Here is an 18,192-nt window from a genome sequence, read left to right as displayed (position 1 = left end):
TACAGTTCATAATTCAAAATATCTGAGTATAAATTGAAAGCCTCTCCGCCACCTGTCTTCCAGCCACCCAGTTCCTGTCCAGAAGCAGCCCGTTACTACTTGTGCATTCTTCTGATGCTAACTCGAATTTAATCTTAAAAGAGTCATTCAGATTAGGTCACTGGTAACAGAAGGGGATGATTTTCCAAGTAGAAGGAGAAAGCAGTTTTGTTTAACAATGTGGAAGAGTGAGAATACGTCAGATTCGGAACATGATGTGATTAATTTGATGGGAACCAGAGTGAAGGGCTTAAATGTCACGGAAAGAAATTGAGATTTTTATCATTTTAAGTTTATACTTGCTGTAAAAGGTGTTTCTTGAAGCTTTTATTGTTAGTAGTATGTATCTTGGAACCATTTCAGTACCCTTTTCAGTGATTATTGTATTTTTAATTAAAATCTTGTGACAAAGTTGTGTATAGGGAAATCCAGGGGGAGCTCTGAGTCCCAGAAGTGGAATTCTCATCCAATGGAATGTACTAAATAGCTTGGTATACCTGGCTCTAAGTTTATGTATTCTGTTTGCCTTAAGTGTTTTGTTTGCTTCAGTATTACTTTTACAATGATGAAATGCTGAAATATGTTAAGAAACTCTACCAAAAGTTGATTTTTATACAGCATGATTTAGAAACTATAATCCAGTATTACACACAGACCAGGCTTACTTGTTTCAGAATCAATGTATACATAATCTCATTCGATCTTTTCAGCAGCTGTGATGAGTGTCTTTCTCCCCTTTTTTTAATGGATAACGGAAGTTGAGACTGAGGAGTTGAGTCACATAAAGCATAGACCAGGTCAGCTCCAAAACCAGTGCTCTTGGATATTACCAGAGTTAGTTTTGTTTTTTCACTCTACTGACTATAAGATAGGAAGAAGGAGAAGCTACTGATCTGTTGTGTTGGTACCCTTTTCTTAAAGGATATTTTAAATCATTTAAAATTCCTAGGTGATAATGTTGGAGATGGCCTTTGTTGTTCCTCTGCTTATTGTAATTACCTGGTTTCTATTTATAGATCTCTGAAGTTGAGTTTTGACTTAAGAGAAGGAGAAGATATTTGCTAAGTTTGGTGTTCATATACCTCCCTTAAGCTTCAACAGTTTTTGTAGCTTAGTTTTGAGATATGGTATATATGAATGTTTTTCCTCCCTATTAGTGTTAGTTGCCCTACAAAGATAGTATCTTAGTATAGCAGGTAGACATATGTCACATTTAAGTCACTTTCTCATGTATACTACTTTCATGTACTTGGTAATTAATGTGACAGACCATTCAGTATATAAAGTCAGAGAGAAAATAATGTGTTTTATTCATTGGTTTTGAAATTTTTCTACAAATGGGAAAACAGTGTTTTCCTTTAGGTGGCTGAAACAAAATTCAGAATAAACCACACCTCACACTTCCTAAGAAGTGCTTCATTGGCTTTATGTTTAGATTAGTAGTTTACATTGACATCAAATATGTTGTTAGAAAACTGGTTTCAAATTTTATTTCTTGAGCAGAAGAGGATTTGTCACTAAAGCTGCATAAAATTCAGTATTTCTCTATAAAAAAATTTTAATATGTCAGTTGCCTCTTGGTGCCTTGAAATTTCATAGACTCTAAACTTGAAATGATCCCCATTAACAGTGTTTTTCCTTGGGCTCTTAATTTCCTTAATTTTGTGCCATTCCAGAACAGAAGTCTTTGATAATCAGGCCCTTCAGTATTTACAAATGGCTCTTTTGAAGTTCTTGATCAGCTAGATTTCACAGACTTGACTCCTTTAATCTATGCTTGCTAGTCAATGTTTTGAGACTAATTGTTGCTATTTGCCAAAAATCTCTCAGTTTATGGATAATATCCCAGCTTAAGTGTTCCAGAAGCCAAAATTTCATATTTTATAATAAGACTATCTAAATGTTTACACTTGGAATCTCAACTATTTAAAATTTCCTATAATACGTGGATTGTGTAACTCCATATAGTTTCTTCATTTTGAATATATGTAGAAAGGAATTGTTAACTGTCAGCTTTGCAACCTACGTGTATTTGTTGGCATGTTCTAAAGACTTTCAGTCCATTTATAGTATTTTATTTCACAGATTTTTTTCTCACCTCCAAGATACACAGATATCTGTAGAAATGTTCCTTTTTCACTTCTACATTTGACTTGTGAGAAACATTTCATTATTAGAATCAATGCTGTAAAAATGCTGGAATTTTGTAACTTAGACTTAATTTAAAACCAATTCATGTGGCATATGAATTTGATTCAAATTATATTTTTTTTCCAAAATCAGGCATCTGAAGATATTTTAAAGAATACCACCCTTAAAAATATATTATAAATGTTGTTTAATGTATTTTAAATTCCAGAATTGCAGAGGAGCCTCCAAGTTCATTCTTTGTTATTCTTTTGTATTTACTACCTTCCTCTTTGAGTTTATTTTAAACCCAAGTTCTCCAAACAGACCTGTGTGAGTAGCAAACTTGTTCCCATATGGTGGTCTTGGATGAGCTTGGTAAAAAAAGCCATATTTAGTTTTCAGTTGGTTTAGTTGGCTTCGATTTAATGTGGCGGGCTGATTTTCTAAGTACAGTGAAAAAGGGGGCCTGACAAATATATCTTGAGAGAATACAAGCTGTTAAGTAAACAGTAGTTAGCAACATGTAATTCTTTTTTGATATTAGTAGTTCTAATCTGTGCCTTTGATTTGCCTTAGACCTAGTCAAGAGAAAAGTAGAGAAATGTTAAAAGAATAGAAAGAAATTATGCTCACTTCAGCAGCACATATACTAAAGAATAGAGAGAAGTTGAAGTAGGGGAAGCAAAGAGGAGTACACATGCTGAAGACTCCTGATTAATCAAACAGTTTCTTTGGTGACAGTCTTGACATCTGGTGTCTTATCTGCCTTTCCCAGTTTCGGATCATCTAAAAGGTATCCTACTTGTTAAGAATGCCTCTAGAAAAATAAATTTTTTTTTAATTCAGTAGATACTGTCTTAATCTGAGTTTTGAAATTATGAAATTTTATTGAGTATTTGTTTTGTTTCATCATTGATACTTGATTGCTATTCCAGTAGAACTTGGAAATAATTTTCTTATTGTACTAATAAATAATACTGCAGAGATTCTACTAAGAGTCTCAGAATTGCCATGTTGTATCTGAACTTCATTTTGATTTTAAAAACTAACTGGTCATTTATTGAGTATTGAGTAAATACCAGGAGCTTTATATATAGTCTCAGTTCTTGAACCACCTTGCAAAGCTAGATGGTAATATTACCATGTAACTGATAGAGACACACCTAGGGAGGTTAAAATTTAACTCTGGTAGATGCTTAGTATAGTGGTTTAAGAGCATAAACTCTGGGGCCAGAATTGCACCTAACTAGCTCTGTGGCAAGTTATTTCTATCAAAACCAGTTTCCTTATCTATTAGATAGGAAAAATAATAGTACCTAACTCTTAGGGCTGTAGTGGATTTGAGTTAATAAATGTAAAGCACTTAGAATAGTGTCTGATATATAATAAACACCTATAATCTTAGCTTGCCCCTGTTATTCTCCTATTGCATGGGTCAAGGATTTTAGAAGTAATGTGGCAAGTTTTTGTTCGCTCTTTAATGTGCAGATTGGGGTGGAGGAGACCACAGAAATATGCTGAGGTGGAGGAAGAACTGTTGGAGAACAGCTTTTCAAAAGTTTAGTCCCCTGAGAAACCACTCTTGAGGTGTGAGATGAAACAAGCATGCTGGGAGCTTGCCCTACTGAGCCCTTCAGTTAAGATTCTGTGGTTACAGCCCTAGGGAATGTGTCCCCAGGGAATGGTAGAAATGGTTGGTGATTAAGGTGTGTAAACTCTTATACCCCTTAAAGGGGTACAGTACAAATGCAAGAAATTAGAAAGCTACACTACAATTGCAGCAGCATTTTTTGCTCTAGCCCAGAGAAACCACACATGAGTAAATGGATTCTGAAGATGAAAATTGTGTCAGGTCCAATCCAGAAAAGGACTCGTTGGTCACCATCAAACCTTATTCTTATGGATCCTATGCAGAATTTTTATATTATGATGGTACAGCTTAACTTATTTTACATGAATAGTGTACAGCTTTGTTAAACTGCTAAATGTATGGGGATTTATAAAGACTTCTGATACAGAATAGTGTTGATTTAGGCTATGAACTGGTGACACACACTCACAGAATTAGATGCTAGTTAGTATTTAATTTTATCTGTATTACCGCTTTTAGAATTGTGATCCTGGATTTGTTGTTGGGGCATGCTGAATTTTGTCCAGTTTTTAAATTTCTTTCAGAATGTTTTTAAGCAGGCTTGTGTGTATTTTTTTTCTTTTTAGTAAAGCAGTTGTACTGTATTAGAAATCTGAAACTTCCATCTTTTTAAAAGTAGTGATTTTACTGTACTTTCTCAACCTCATTTCCATTTGATTCTTGGATCTCACAGGAATCCTTCAACTGCTTTCTACCAAGCGTTCCATTTGAACACGATTCAGGAATCAAAGAACCTCTGGGATAGGTATGAATACTTAACATATGGAATGCATACATGCAAAAGTGTATGCATGAATTGCTTTGCACTGTACTGGTTTCTCATCATTAAAACTGATCTTTATTTGTTATTTTTGGGGAGGGAGAAATCACATGGTATCCAGCATGGGACAAAGCAGCAAAATAAACCAAAAACACAGTCTATATTTTAAACAGAATATAAACGTACTTTTCTTTTTACTGCGCTTATATTTATTTTTTTGAAGGACTTTATTCTGTTGGATTTTATTACATGAACTATCCACTTACCCATGTGTATTTAATGTAAAGTATATTCTATAAAATAAACTAGATATTTTAATTTTGTGCTATTTTATATGATTTCCCTGTAAAAGCTTTAGTGACTCAAAGCAAAATGTTATTTCATATTAAGAAATAGGAGGGAAAAGACTAAGGTATCAAAGTAGTAGTCATTGTTTAATTCTCAGTGAGAAAGCTTAACCTCAGGCTGGTTTGCTAGAGTTCACTAGATCCACATTATTGTTTTATAAACTCCTGAAACAGTTTGTTTTCTCACAGAAATGTTGTATGAATTTTATTTTTAACTTAAAAATATAGAATGAAGTCTTGGAACTTATGTACGGCAACAGAGTCTTTGGTTTATCTTTCTGCTTAATACACATTTTAAGTAGTATATGCTCTGTTCACTTATTTTGCTGAATATTTGTTAGCATTCCATCATTCTTTGTCTAATTAGTAAAAGCTGACCACAACGCAATGTTTTTAAAATTCACACAAAGCTTTGTTAGATTCCTTTAACTCTGCCTGGCAACGCATTTGTTTCCTTTGGCGTAGTTTGGATAACACTCATGGACTCAACTCCATCTCTTTCGTTAGAATAGAGTATTGCTAAGTGCATGTACATGTCATGTTAAGACATGGACTACATTGCCTAGAAATGGTAACAGTCTTTTAATTCTTAGGCTTGATTTGCTGTGTGTATCACTCAAGAAATTTTCTAACAAACTATCTTTTTGGTGATAAATTCCTTACTTAACTAAAAATGTTTTTAAATGGTTACTTGTAGAACAAGAAGTTTTAAAATGTATAGTGCCATGCTTATAAATTCAGTTTTTAAATTGTACAGCTATAGCAATATAAATTAAGACATAAATGTAAATTGTGACATGAAGCAAGCATGACGGTTTAATAATTCAAATGGCTTACCAGATGTGGCCAGGGTGAGTACTTTGTGGTGTCCTTTATACTTTTCCCTTAGAAAAACAAAAAATAGCACTCTGTTATGAAACAGAATAGTTTTTAGATACATGATAATTTATTTCATATCACTAACTTTCATGAGCTACCATGACATCAGTATGAATGATATTTATTATTTTCATCAGAACAATGTAGAAAGGTTTGAGCTTTATTTTTTATAATTTGGATCTAATATTAAAGGTTTCTTTTGTTTCATCATAAAACAACCATAGAAGTTGCTCATCATTTGTTGTGATAGCTAAATACTCCTTATCTGTTCTCTTTTTTAGATACCAGAAACATTTAAGGTATCAGAAATGAGGCGGATTGCTATATGTGTAGTTTCTCATGGGTTGAAAATATCTTGTCTTCTCCTTGGGACCTCTTGTCCAGAGCCAAAGAAGTTTAACAGATACTTATCTATAGTATGTTAGTGCCAAAATATAAGCAGAAGTTACATCCTAGATCAGCCATTCTTCACTGTAAATTGGCATGTTGGTACCAAGGTAACAAGCCCAATCCAGTAGAAATTGACTAGTGGCCTCCTTTTAGCTTTTCAACTAGCTTAATTAATTTTCAGTTGAGAAGAGCAGTTGTGGCTGGCTTCATTAGTTCTGACTATCTACTTCAGTTGGCAAATATCTACAAACTTTTTAATAGGTTATTTACTAACAAAGTGTTGTGGGGATGTTTATTCTCTTTCATTGCAGACAAGGATTGAAGATCTATATGTGTTAAACTTTGAAAAATAGCTCATAGAATTGCCTTGTTCATTTTTGACTATTACAAATTTTAGATTTTTAAAATTTTCTTAATTGACAAGTATTTTGCAGAGATGATTCTATTAAATGGAACCATTCAGTGATCTGAGGGACTATAAATCCTTCATTATCTACTTACTATAAGGTACAAATTTATCTATCAATGTTGATAAGATACCCTTTTTTAGCCTCCTGTTTATGAAATCTTAAGTCATTTTCAGTTGGGGCAAGTTTTTAGCCTTATGTCAATTTTAATTAAACCTGCCCTAGATATCTGAAGATTCTTGGTTTTGTTTTCACTTGAAAGAGTGGGATTTCTTTCCCCAGGATTCTTTTAGCAGACTATCTTTTAATTAAAATATAAGTAACTAATACACCTTTCTCACACTGACTTAGAGCTCTCTAATGACTACCTTTGTTTTCTCCCCTATTTAAATTAGAATTAGCAAGTTGAGAAGTTTTCCCTGTCTTCATCTGCCTATGTTTAGATATTATCTCTTTCCACTGATATTCAATGCTTTATACTACTGTTATATAGTGTATATATATATATACTGTTATATAGTATAATGTTATTATATTAACGTCAAAGCTACTGGCAAGCTTTCCTTTCCCTTTTCCTGTAGATACCGTCATTGTTGTCTGTCTTCCCCATTTGTCATTTGCAGAGACCTTAAGGAATCAGTGAGCTGAAACAATTACCAAATATAAGAACAATAGATTCTCATAGCTCAAATATAATACAGCCTTTCTTTAGGAAGCCCATTCTGTTTGCATTGACTATTTATTAAATTGAATAGTGTAGCTCCCACAGTTAACTTTCTGGATATTATCTTACTATGAAGAAGCCAATTTTCAGTGATTCCTAGCCTATTGGCATTTCAGAATAGTAACTTCCTATTTTTCTTCTTTAAAGAATGCTTTCCAAACTTAATTATTGGCATTGCTTTGTTACACTGACAGAATTAGTTTAGAACCTATTCTGATGATCACTGGGGAGCAGGCTCTCATTGGGAGTCCTTTGTCTACAAAAGCTAAGGGTAAGAATTTATGGCAAACAATTTTACCCTCTTGTAAATACCAGGTCAGTAAGGTAAAGAAGCATTAGAGGGAGAAAACTTTACCTCACGTAAATTAAAAGAAGAAATCATGTAGCTTGTAAGGATTTACCCTTATTAATAAACACTTAAAAGTATTTCTGTCTTAATGAAGAAAATACTTAAATGTGGTTGGCAGATGAGAGCAACAGTTGCTAGGTGCACCATCCCCCTGAGTTGGCTTTTCCTTCCTTATAGGACCAATATTTAAGGAAAAAATGAATAAGGAAAGTCATACACATGGATTATTAACTTTAAAATGAATGTCTAAGTATGTGGTATGTCTTTTACTAGATACTTGATGATTTTGGTTAAAGTAAGTCTCCTCCCACCCCCTCCTCCCCACACACACAGTGGTTATTTATTTATATCTATTTACATCAAGTTTAAAAATTGTTGAATTAAAATATTCTTGTTAAATAACCTGAAGTATTTTATGTTAGAAAAGGCATCCAATATTTCCTATCATTTTTTCCTATGAGATTTCATTCTTTTTTTTTTCTTTTTTTTTTTTTGAAATTTCATTCTTGAATTTAGGAGTAAATCAGAACTAAACTGCTTGTGTAAGATAGTTTGTTTGGTTTCACTTATTCTCCAAGAAGCTTGGATACATCATTAACACCCACTTGTTAGCTAAAAACAAAAATCAGGTAAAACCTGGTTTTAAAAAAAATAAAATCAGGTTTCAGAATTTGGCTAATCTAGTTTTTGAATGCTCAGTGATAGTGACTTTTAAAAAATCTCTTTACTGAAGAATAATTTGTATCAGAAAAGTGCACCATTCATAAATATACAGTTCAAACTGAACACACCTATGTAACCAGCACCCAGATCAAGATGCAGGATTATAATAAGCTCCTTCATGACCTCTTGATGCCCCCTTCCTATTTTGCCCCCTCCTCTATCTTAACTTCCAGTAAGTGGAATCATACACTGTGTATTTTGTGTCTGTTCTCTTTCATCCAGTATTATGTTTGAGATTCGTCTATATCGTTCTGCATAGTTGTAGATCTGAACTACGTAATTTTAAAGAGCCACCACGTTAGAGATTGTTGCAGGTTAAATGTTCTCTCCTAGTAATCATACTATAAGTATTTGAGGAGATGAGCCCAAACTGTTGTGTAACCACACCAAATACATATCCTAATAATTTTTACCTAGTACTTACATAATTTATTGATTACATTTTGACCAGTTCCACTTAATGGTATCTAGTACAGGATACTCAGATGCAGAAGATTAGAGGACACATTTTTTAATGGCCTTTTTAGAACTGGATCTCAGATTTAGATGAAAACCTAAGAACATGCTGATAAAATGTACAGATGACATTAAAGCAGGAAGTCATGGCTATTATTGGATGGTAGCATTTGTAAACTTGACAGTCTGAAGTATGTGCAGAAATTGAGAAATTGAAAGAAACTGTATGTAAATTCAGGGAGGTTGCAACCTAAATTGAATCAGAGTAAAAAAAAAAAATACGTAGCTATGTTAGCTGACTGCATTTTATAGTGTTGGTTAGCAAGTGACAAGCCTACCACAAAAGCTAATGTAATCTGAGGCAATATTTATAGAACTAGAGTAAGTAGGAAAAAAGATGATGACACACCTATTGTATTCCATTTCTGTATCTATAGTATAGGTACTCTAAATACAAAGCTAACTAGAAAGTCTACTTCCTTTATATTCCACCTAGGGAGCCAGGTGAGTGTTTCAACAGGCAGGCTTGAGCTCTCTTTCTGAAAGGCGATGAGCCCCCTGGGAAATAATCTTGCTGTCACTAGAAGTGATAAAGCTGTCTTCCTGACTGCTAATCAGAGGTGTTGACTTTGAGGTTTAGAGCCAGTTACTTTTAAAATCCCTACCCTGGAGTTTCTGCGTCCCCTTCCCTTCCCATCCACTTAATTCTAAAGGAAGAAGAAAAGAGTTAAGAAAAGTTTTGAAATTGATCTCCTTTACTTCTGTCTCGTCACTGTTGGCATGATTGTCAGAAAACCTCAGAAAGCTGTGTGTTTGCTTAAGGAATGGAATGCTAACAAAGTATTCTCTATTAGGAAAGAATTCCCATGTCAGGCAATTACGTGGTGGCCACGAATAGGGAAACCAATGAGCTGGGTTTTAATACGGGAAGAGATAGGTAAAAACATCATCATGTGATTGAAAGTGATAACTATCATTTAAAATTCAAGCATTTTATGTCTCTCAAGTACAGCTGGAGGTATTAGTCAAGGCTTTGTGAGGAGGTGGCTTTTTGAGTTAGAAACTGAAAGGTGGGCAGAATTTGGTTATTCATGCATAGTTAAAGAACTGAGGGAAAAGGCCCATTCCAGTTAAAGGAAATACTGTGAACTACTGTGGAAGTACAGGATATGTATGATAAGGATGGTTACATTTGATTGGTGCATATACATTTGATTGGTGCATAAAACATTTGAAGCCAACAGAGAAGAGATGTTGGAGAGACCTAAGATATTAGAAAGGTAATGAAGGCTTGAATTAGGCAATAGAAATGAGGAAAGAATGGTTATCAGAAGGTAGGAATTAAATGATTTTGTTACTGATTGGATATGATATGGAAACAGTTAAATTTGAATCCAAGGTGCCAGACCTAATAGAGGGAATGGAGGTACCCTTAGGAAGTATTAGTGAAATAATTGGTTTGGGAGGGAGAAAATAATGATAAGATTTTGTTTTTAGCTACTTTTGGATGAGTTGAAGAGCTGATGGAAAGTCAAGGTAGAAGTACAGCTTTAGCTATAGACCTGCGGCTTGGTAGAAACGTTAAGGCTAGAAAAATATTGAAGAATTAGGGTTTGTTTTTTTTTTAATTTAATTTTAGAATTTAAGCTGTAGGAAAGGCTGAGGTTTTCAAGGAGCAGAGCGGGGTTTGAGGGTCAAGCCAAGAACTTTAGCAACAGTACCTACATTTAGAGAACAAGAGAAACTTGGAAGAGGATAAGTGGTCTTAGAGACTAGAAGATTCTGAGAATATTAATTCCTAACCCAAAAGAAGGGAAAATGTTTGAATGTCTATTTTGAAAAAATTCGAATTTACAGAAAAATTACAGGAATAGTACAATTGACCATTGAACAACGTGGGAATTAGGGGTACCAATCTTCTACACAGTTGAAAATCCCCATATAACTTAGTCAGCCTTCCATATCCACAGAGTTCCTTCATATCTGTGGTTCTGTATCTGTGGATTCAACCATCCTCAGGTTGTGTAGTACTGTAGTATTTATTATTGAAAAAAATCCATGTATAAGTGGACTCACACAGTTCAAACTCATGTTGTTCAAGAGTTAACTGTACAGAGTTTGAGTAATCTTACCAGGATTCAGTATTTGTTAACATTAAGTCATACTTGCTTTATCACCCTAACATCATTATTTAGGTACCATTTTAGGTACATTGCAGATATTATATCTGTTTAACCCAAAAATACTTTAGCATATGTTTCCTAAGATGCTGTTATATAACAATAGTATAATTACCAAATTCAGGCTTGATCAACTATTATCTAATATGTAACATACCGTTCCTATCCAGATTTTGCCAGTTATCCCAATAATGTCCTTCGTGAACATTTTTTACCTGATTCAAGAGCCAAAACAAGATCACAGATTACATTTAATTAGGAAACGTCCGTCTTTTTCCCTCCTGTCTCATATAAATAAGTAAAATACTTCACTTGTATTAGTCTCTTTTCGAATTGTTTAACTATTCATCGAAAAAGGAAGTACTAATGTTCTGGATGAAATACTGGGAAAAATTTCATCTGCCTAGCTAGTCGATACCATAGGGGTTGGAGAGGGGAGAGAGGAAAATCCAGATGAAAAAAGTACTGGGATTGGGGAAATTTTTAAGAGGAGATCTTTTATTTCTCAAAGTTTGGTGGTGGGGTGGCAGGAGAAGGCGAGCTTAAGGAGAACATGTGGGTATTATGTGTGGGTATATCCCTTAGAACAGAAATTGAGGTACATTCCTGTACCACTTTTTTCTGTACTGTGGTTTTTATGCATATGTATAAAGTTAGGATTTTAATTATCTTGAATTGGGAAAAGTATTTGAAGACATTTTTACTTACCACTTGGGTTTACAAATTATATGACTGCTATCCTTTATGGTCTGTTGTGTCCTTCTAGTTTTATTGAGAGCTGTCTAAGGTAGATTGTCTGCTGCCATATTTTTAGCCATACAAATATCTGTATCTCATTGTTTGAAGTGGTGTTTTGGCGGATCCAAAGCATTTCTTCTCTCAGCCTTCCTATGGCTAGATGAAATGGGACAGCTGACTTGCTGACATTATTTGCAGCACATGACTGGACTTCAGAATTAATGATGAGAAATTATTAATGGCTCATCCATTATTAATATACTTCTGTTCATGTGCTTACCACCCTCCTCTTTAGTTAGTAAATTTTCTCTACATAAGTCCCTGCAGCCTACTCTGAGAGGTCATGGTAATTATTTTTAGGATGAAATTGGAGAAACAATTTTAAAAGGTGGAAATAGTTGGTAAGGCCTCTATTATTATTGTCATTATTCATTTATTTTAACTTCCCACCAAATGGGTTTTAAGTAAACCAAGCCTTTTAACAGCATAGAAACGAAATGTGTGTGTATAATTTGCTAAACCCATCTTATTTTCTTCTGCAGAATCTAGAACTCTGTAGCAAAGCTTTTTAAGAAAAAACTCTTAATGAACTTGCTCAGATGAGAAGGAAATTTAAATGTAGCCTGAAATTATTGAACCAAAACAAATATATAACATCTGTTTTGGGTTTTTTTTCCATTCTAGTTCTTAACAATTTAAAAGTATGAACTCATACCTCTTCAATGTATTTAAACCTGCAGATAGTTTTGGCAGCCTATTGAGAAGAAAGAATATTAAGTGGAATTATTTTAATTTTCTGTTTTCCTTAAGATTTGGGTTGGTAGGTACTTAGACGGAGAAATGAGTGACTGTATTATAGGTGACATTCTTTGTGTGTGTGTGCGCGCGTGTGCACATGCACTCATACTAATGTTCTAAATTATGTAAATAAAGAAATTATTAAATTTTTGTGATTGATATAGAGCATTTAAATGTATTAGCTTACCAAAAATTAGCTCCTTTGTTTAGGTTTTACTTGACTACTTCTAAAATATTTTTCATATTTGACAAATAAATTTAAATAGGTGGTAATAATTTAGAATGTGTATTCATTGATAAATATCCTCAAGAAATATCATTTTTATGCTGCTTTGTTTCCTGGTTGTTGTCAAAATTTAAAGATCCTTGGTTATAAATACTAATAAGATTTGAAAGGTGCTTATTTTATTTTTTTTTCAGTTTTTAATTGTGATATTTGGCCCAGAAATAGTGGTGGTGTAACTTTTGCCTGGAAGCCAGAAACATATCTTTCTGCATATCTACCTAGTTACCACTATCAATATCAAGATAAAAAAGGTATTCACTCTTTAGACCTACATACTATTAAAAAGAGAACAAGAAGGGAAAAATTGTGGTATCTGACTAATCCTACTCCTATTCACAATGACTATATTAACCACTGATCTTCAGAAAATTTCTGTCTTTATTTACAGCAGCTGTTTCTATCTTAGTTATTGCTAACTTAGTCCAGAAAATGTTGCTAAATGTATGCTGGGATGTTCATGACATACTTTGTTTCCAAAAATTAGATACTAACTACTAAGCATAATATGTGACAGTGTCTTGAATTTTAAGGACAGTTATATTTCCCTTATGTTAGCTGTTATTAACAAAAGCTCAAATTAAGTATGTAGCTTTCTATCAACAAAGCCTGCAAGACCTTATTGCATATATTCGAGTACTACACACTGGCTTCTACTTACTTTGTTTTTCCATTTTTATCTTCTCCCACTCCCAGTTTCAATTTCTTTCTTTTTTTTTCTTTTCTTTTTTTTTTTCTTTTTGGTATCTTCAATAAGCCATTTCTTCTCCTTTTGAAAGAATGAGGAGTATAAGTCATTTGTGAATAAACAATCTATTAAAATACCTATAACCTATCTTGTTAGGGCTTTTCTTCAAAGATATATTAATGAAATTCTTTAAGCTATGTATTTTAAATATCTTCCACCAATAGGTACATTTGATACAATGAATAACATGCAGAATGCCTTTTTTTTTAATTTAGTTTTTAACATAACTGATCATTGTGTTAAATTATGTCTTGGCTCAGCCACAGATACAAGATTTCCTGTAATTGTGTATGTCTTTTTATATGTGAATTTCTTGGAACATTGTCTTTCCAGTGTTCTTTTTCTGTTAGTACGTCTCATCTCATTTTTTTTCCTGTAAGATTCTCTTTGCTATTTCTAGCCTCATTTTTCTCATTTGTATGGAAAGACTGTATGTAATTTTATTAGAGGTATATAGGAGTGCTCCATTTTCCCCCTTTCTCCATTAAAAAGATAAACATTTCTAACCTTTAGAGAATTAAAGCATTGATTTATATAGCGTCTAGAATTTTTCAAAATACTGTAGTGAACTTTTTAAAGAAATGTGGTTTACACTTGAAAGTGAAGTTTTGTACCATTCATTCAAATAGCAAATTCCTTTAGGAACTCTTATAGGTGGGTTTGATTTCACATACCAGTTTTAAAACTTGGAAATTGCAAGTCGTCTACCTTTTTGCCCTGGTGCTGGCTATTTTGTTCTATTAATATAAGTTTACCGTAAAATTGGCTTAATAATGGTAAACTTAAGCCTAGTTCTTGCTGGACTATAAGAACTTCTAATACTATATTCTCTGTTAAATGGGATTTTTTCCTTCTTAAAAGTTGAAGAATGGAATGATAACTGTAGGAAATGTTCAGGATTTGTGTTTGATAGCAATCTTGCCAGACATTCAAGGTTGTGATTGATACATTAGAACAGCTTTCTAAATCAATATTCATTTTTAGGAGAATTCTAATTTTAAGTTAAATTTAAAGGATATATAATTAATCTTTATCCACAAGCACTTCAGTTACTCAGTTTTATTTTAGATTTTTAATAAGCATTTCCTGCATGTTGGAATTTAAAGATTGAAAGTCTTCAAATGTGACCCTTCTACTTGGTAGCAAGTAACTTTGAAAATGCATGCTGGGGAAAAGGTTTTTGTTTTTTTTTTTAACGTATACAGCGCATAAATCCTAAATTCCCCATACATTTGTATGGTGCACAGATCCTTAATTTTTTTTTTCCTATAGGCTTCACAGTGAAATAACTAAATTTGCTCTTATATGGCTGCTTTAATTCTGTCTTCCAAAGGTTTTTTTCCAAGCATTTATCATAACAGTACTTGTTGTTGGCAGGCCCTTTAACAAAGGACAGGTAGTATGCCCTATAAATGACCAGTTCATCAAAACCTTACAGATAAGCAGATTACCAACATTACGGATGAATATACTTCAGGAAGCATTTACTTTGCTAAATATGTCTGGGTATTGTATCTTATCATGGGACTTGGCCCTCAAATGAGTGAATCATTAAAGTAACTTTTTTAAAAAAATTATGGTAGTATTCTGGTTGATAGGAGACTAGAGTTGCATAAAAACTTCCTAAAAACATTTTGGTAATGTGTTGATGAAATGACCACAACTTTAAACTATTATTTATCTTCATAGATATGGATTTTTGCCTTCACCAGGTACTATGTACAATATAAGGCTGTGCTTTGACAAAGGATAGTAAAGTTGTGTGATTTTTATTGAAGTCAAATGTGTTGTGAGATTACATTTGGAAAGATTATATTTGTAAATTGGAAAAATTCTAGTAATGTTTCAGACTATATGGAAGACTTTTAAATGACCATGTGTATTTAATAGAAAATTTCCATTAAAAGTTAAAATCTGTACCAGTGTAACTCTAACCCCCTATGTTTGGGTCAAATATCTCTGGAGATTGCTGCAGAGTTTCCTTACAGTGCTGTCTTTGAGTTTTCTATAGTTTTGCACATACTGATCTTCCTCAGTAAGGGCCTCTTTACCCCCTCCCCCTTGCCCTATTATGCCATTTTATTTACGGAGTTAATATAGGCAAAAATATGCCCATAAATATGTGAGTTGCCTTTTCTTCGGATTACTGGCAACTAAAAATATAAATGAGCATTCTTACCAAATAGAAAATGTTAACCTTTCAGCAATTAAAATAGGTGTCTAATTGAAAACTTTTTTATATAAATTTAATAAATCTAAGATTATATTCTTAATGAAGTAATTTTTACCATTATTAAATCTTCCTATCCCCTGTTTTCTGCTGTGCCTACACACAGATGAGCAGTAGGGTTACTTCTGAATAGGATACATTGTTACATCTATTATATAAAACATAATAAAATTTCATTCTTTCCATCATGTTGTCTAATTTTAAAATTGTGGGTAATAGAGACAGACTAGGATTTAGGTATAAAATTTGAATGCTTTCTTAAGCATTTAAATAATCAATATAAATTATTACTGATCCAGCCACCTGTGCTATATAAGTCTAGAAATTCACATATGGATGTGGACCAAACAATAGAACTCAAGTGCCATTCTACAGGACTGCAAAGCTATCTATACCAAGTTATGGTGTTAAATCATAATTTCTGGATCATGATCTTAAACCTTTAATTGGTTCCATTTCTATGACTCTTTACTAACAAATATTCATGATGGCCTGAAAGTCCATGTTGATATTTAAAGTTTGAAGTATCTAGATCAAATATGAAATTATCTTACATTAAAAAAATATTTTAGTACAAAATATCAGTTGTGTAATCACGGTAAAACATAAAACTTTGCTATAAAAGATTTTTAAAGGCTATTTGATTAAAACACTTATTTACTTAAACTCTTTGCTAGAATTTTTTTTAGAATTCAGCATCGGAGGAGGAATGTGACATAATAATGATCGAAAGCCGAAAGTTTAAAAGTTGTGATGCCCTCACATGGTTGGAGGGTTATTCTAGCTTCTAAGGACTGAATGTTGTCCACAAGAGTGTCTCATCAGGTCATAAATTGGTAAGAATTGATGGATTAGATTTTATGTATTATACCTGATGTTATTGCATTGAGATGAATATTTATGAACAAAATGAACACATTGTATAACTTAAGAGTATAGTATTAAATATAAGTTAAAACTTGGAATTTTAAATACTTGGAGTATGTAATTCTTTTAAAGTCTCATGAGGCTGAAGGCCCTATCTTTGCAATGGTGTTTAATAAATAATCAGTTTTAAAAATAAAGTGACAGCCTATATTATAATAAGATTATTTAAATATTGCTATTGCATCTGCTGTAGATGCTTACAATATAGTAAAGAGCCCCATATACTTTCTAGTTAATATCCCAAGAGATATTTGAGAAATAATAATTTTTCATTTTTTAAGAATTTACATCCATTTTCTCCATAAAATATAGTTTAAATTAATTTTATTACTTGTGGGATTTTATTTTTCTTAATAAAAGACATTTTCCTGCTGTCTCTAAAAATAAAAGCCAACGAAATTTTCTCAATTCTTACATTGAGAACAATTAAGATGACAATATCAAATGAAAATGATATATTAGAAGTCTATATACAGTTTTATATGCCCTGAAAATTAAAACATTTCCTTTCAGAATTGTATTCTGCTTAGAAAACAAAAAATTTTAAGCTTGTTTTGTGTACCATCTTATTTTGCTTTGTTTTACACAGTTGTATTTTGTAGAGGGACTCTTAGAATAATGCAGTTTAGATTAGAATATTTACTCTGCACTCTGATGATCATCATATTTTGCATATGATAAAAAAAATCTAGGTTAAGTTATATGTCTAAAGTCTTACAGTTGTAGAATTAATATTTTTATTAAATTATGGTATACATATCCTGCAGATCTATCAAAAAATATTTTAAATTATCATCTAAATAGGCTACAATATCTATTTCTGACTTTATTCTTAACCAGAGATATGTTATTCTCTCTCTTACACACCTCCATTCTGTCTTTTAAATTAATACTCCAAATTGTTTCTGGTAATAGTATTCCAAGACTTCGTGTAATTGTATCATATATATAAACTTAAAGTTTCTTAAACCAGTAATAGCAATCAATGGTAGTTTGGAAGAAAATACAACAAACTAATAACAGTTGTCCCTTATTCTATATATATTTTCCATTTATATTTATTTTCTACAATAAATCTATATAACTTTGGTAATTAGGAAAATAACTTCTAATTTCTTTAGTATAGGATATCCATATGTAGTAGTCAGTGGGTGGGCCTCAGAGGATCATGAAGATCATGAAGATCATGAAGCCTGTGAAATTTTGGATAGAACTTTGTTCAGTTTTCAGTGAAAGGTTCAGAGCATTTGCCAGGTTTTCAAAAACAGTTGAGTAACATTGTGAATGAATGATTGTGTCTAAGGGACAGTCCCTGTTAGACACCCAGATATGTGACTTATGAAAGAAATTCTTAATGAGTACGCTGATCTATAACTCTTACTGATACTTATCCAAGGCTGGCTTACTTTAAGTGACTATTAGACGGATAGAAC

General features: G+C 32.7%; 1 protein-coding gene across 3 annotated transcripts in view; it reads left to right on the top strand.

The window, feature by feature from the left end:
- The window catches only part of TSC22D2 (TSC22 domain family member 2), a 47,759-nt gene that overhangs the window by 9,696 nt on the left and 19,871 nt on the right, over positions 1-18,192 (top strand). The window contains exon 2 of one of the 3 annotated variants that reach the window (XR_012509007.1): positions 16,510-16,668. The exons of 1 other annotated variant lie outside the window; for it this stretch is intronic. Coding sequence is in view for 1 of the 2 variants with exons in the window: in XM_010970417.3 (XP_010968719.3) it covers positions 4,494-4,565 (72 nt within the window). In the remaining variant the exon portion in view is untranslated. Of the gene's footprint in view, positions 1-4,493; positions 4,566-16,509; positions 16,669-18,192 lie in introns of all 3 variants that reach the window. One more of the 3 variants, XM_010970417.3, reaches the window with a different exon arrangement.

The sequence above is a fragment of the Camelus bactrianus genome, chromosome 1 (genome assembly GCF_048773025.1).
Source record: "Camelus bactrianus isolate YW-2024 breed Bactrian camel chromosome 1, ASM4877302v1, whole genome shotgun sequence".
Lineage (NCBI taxonomy): Eukaryota > Metazoa > Chordata > Mammalia > Artiodactyla > Camelidae > Camelus > Camelus bactrianus.
The sequence above is the reverse complement of the archived record's forward strand: the minus strand, read 5'-3'. Positions and strand labels throughout refer to the sequence as shown.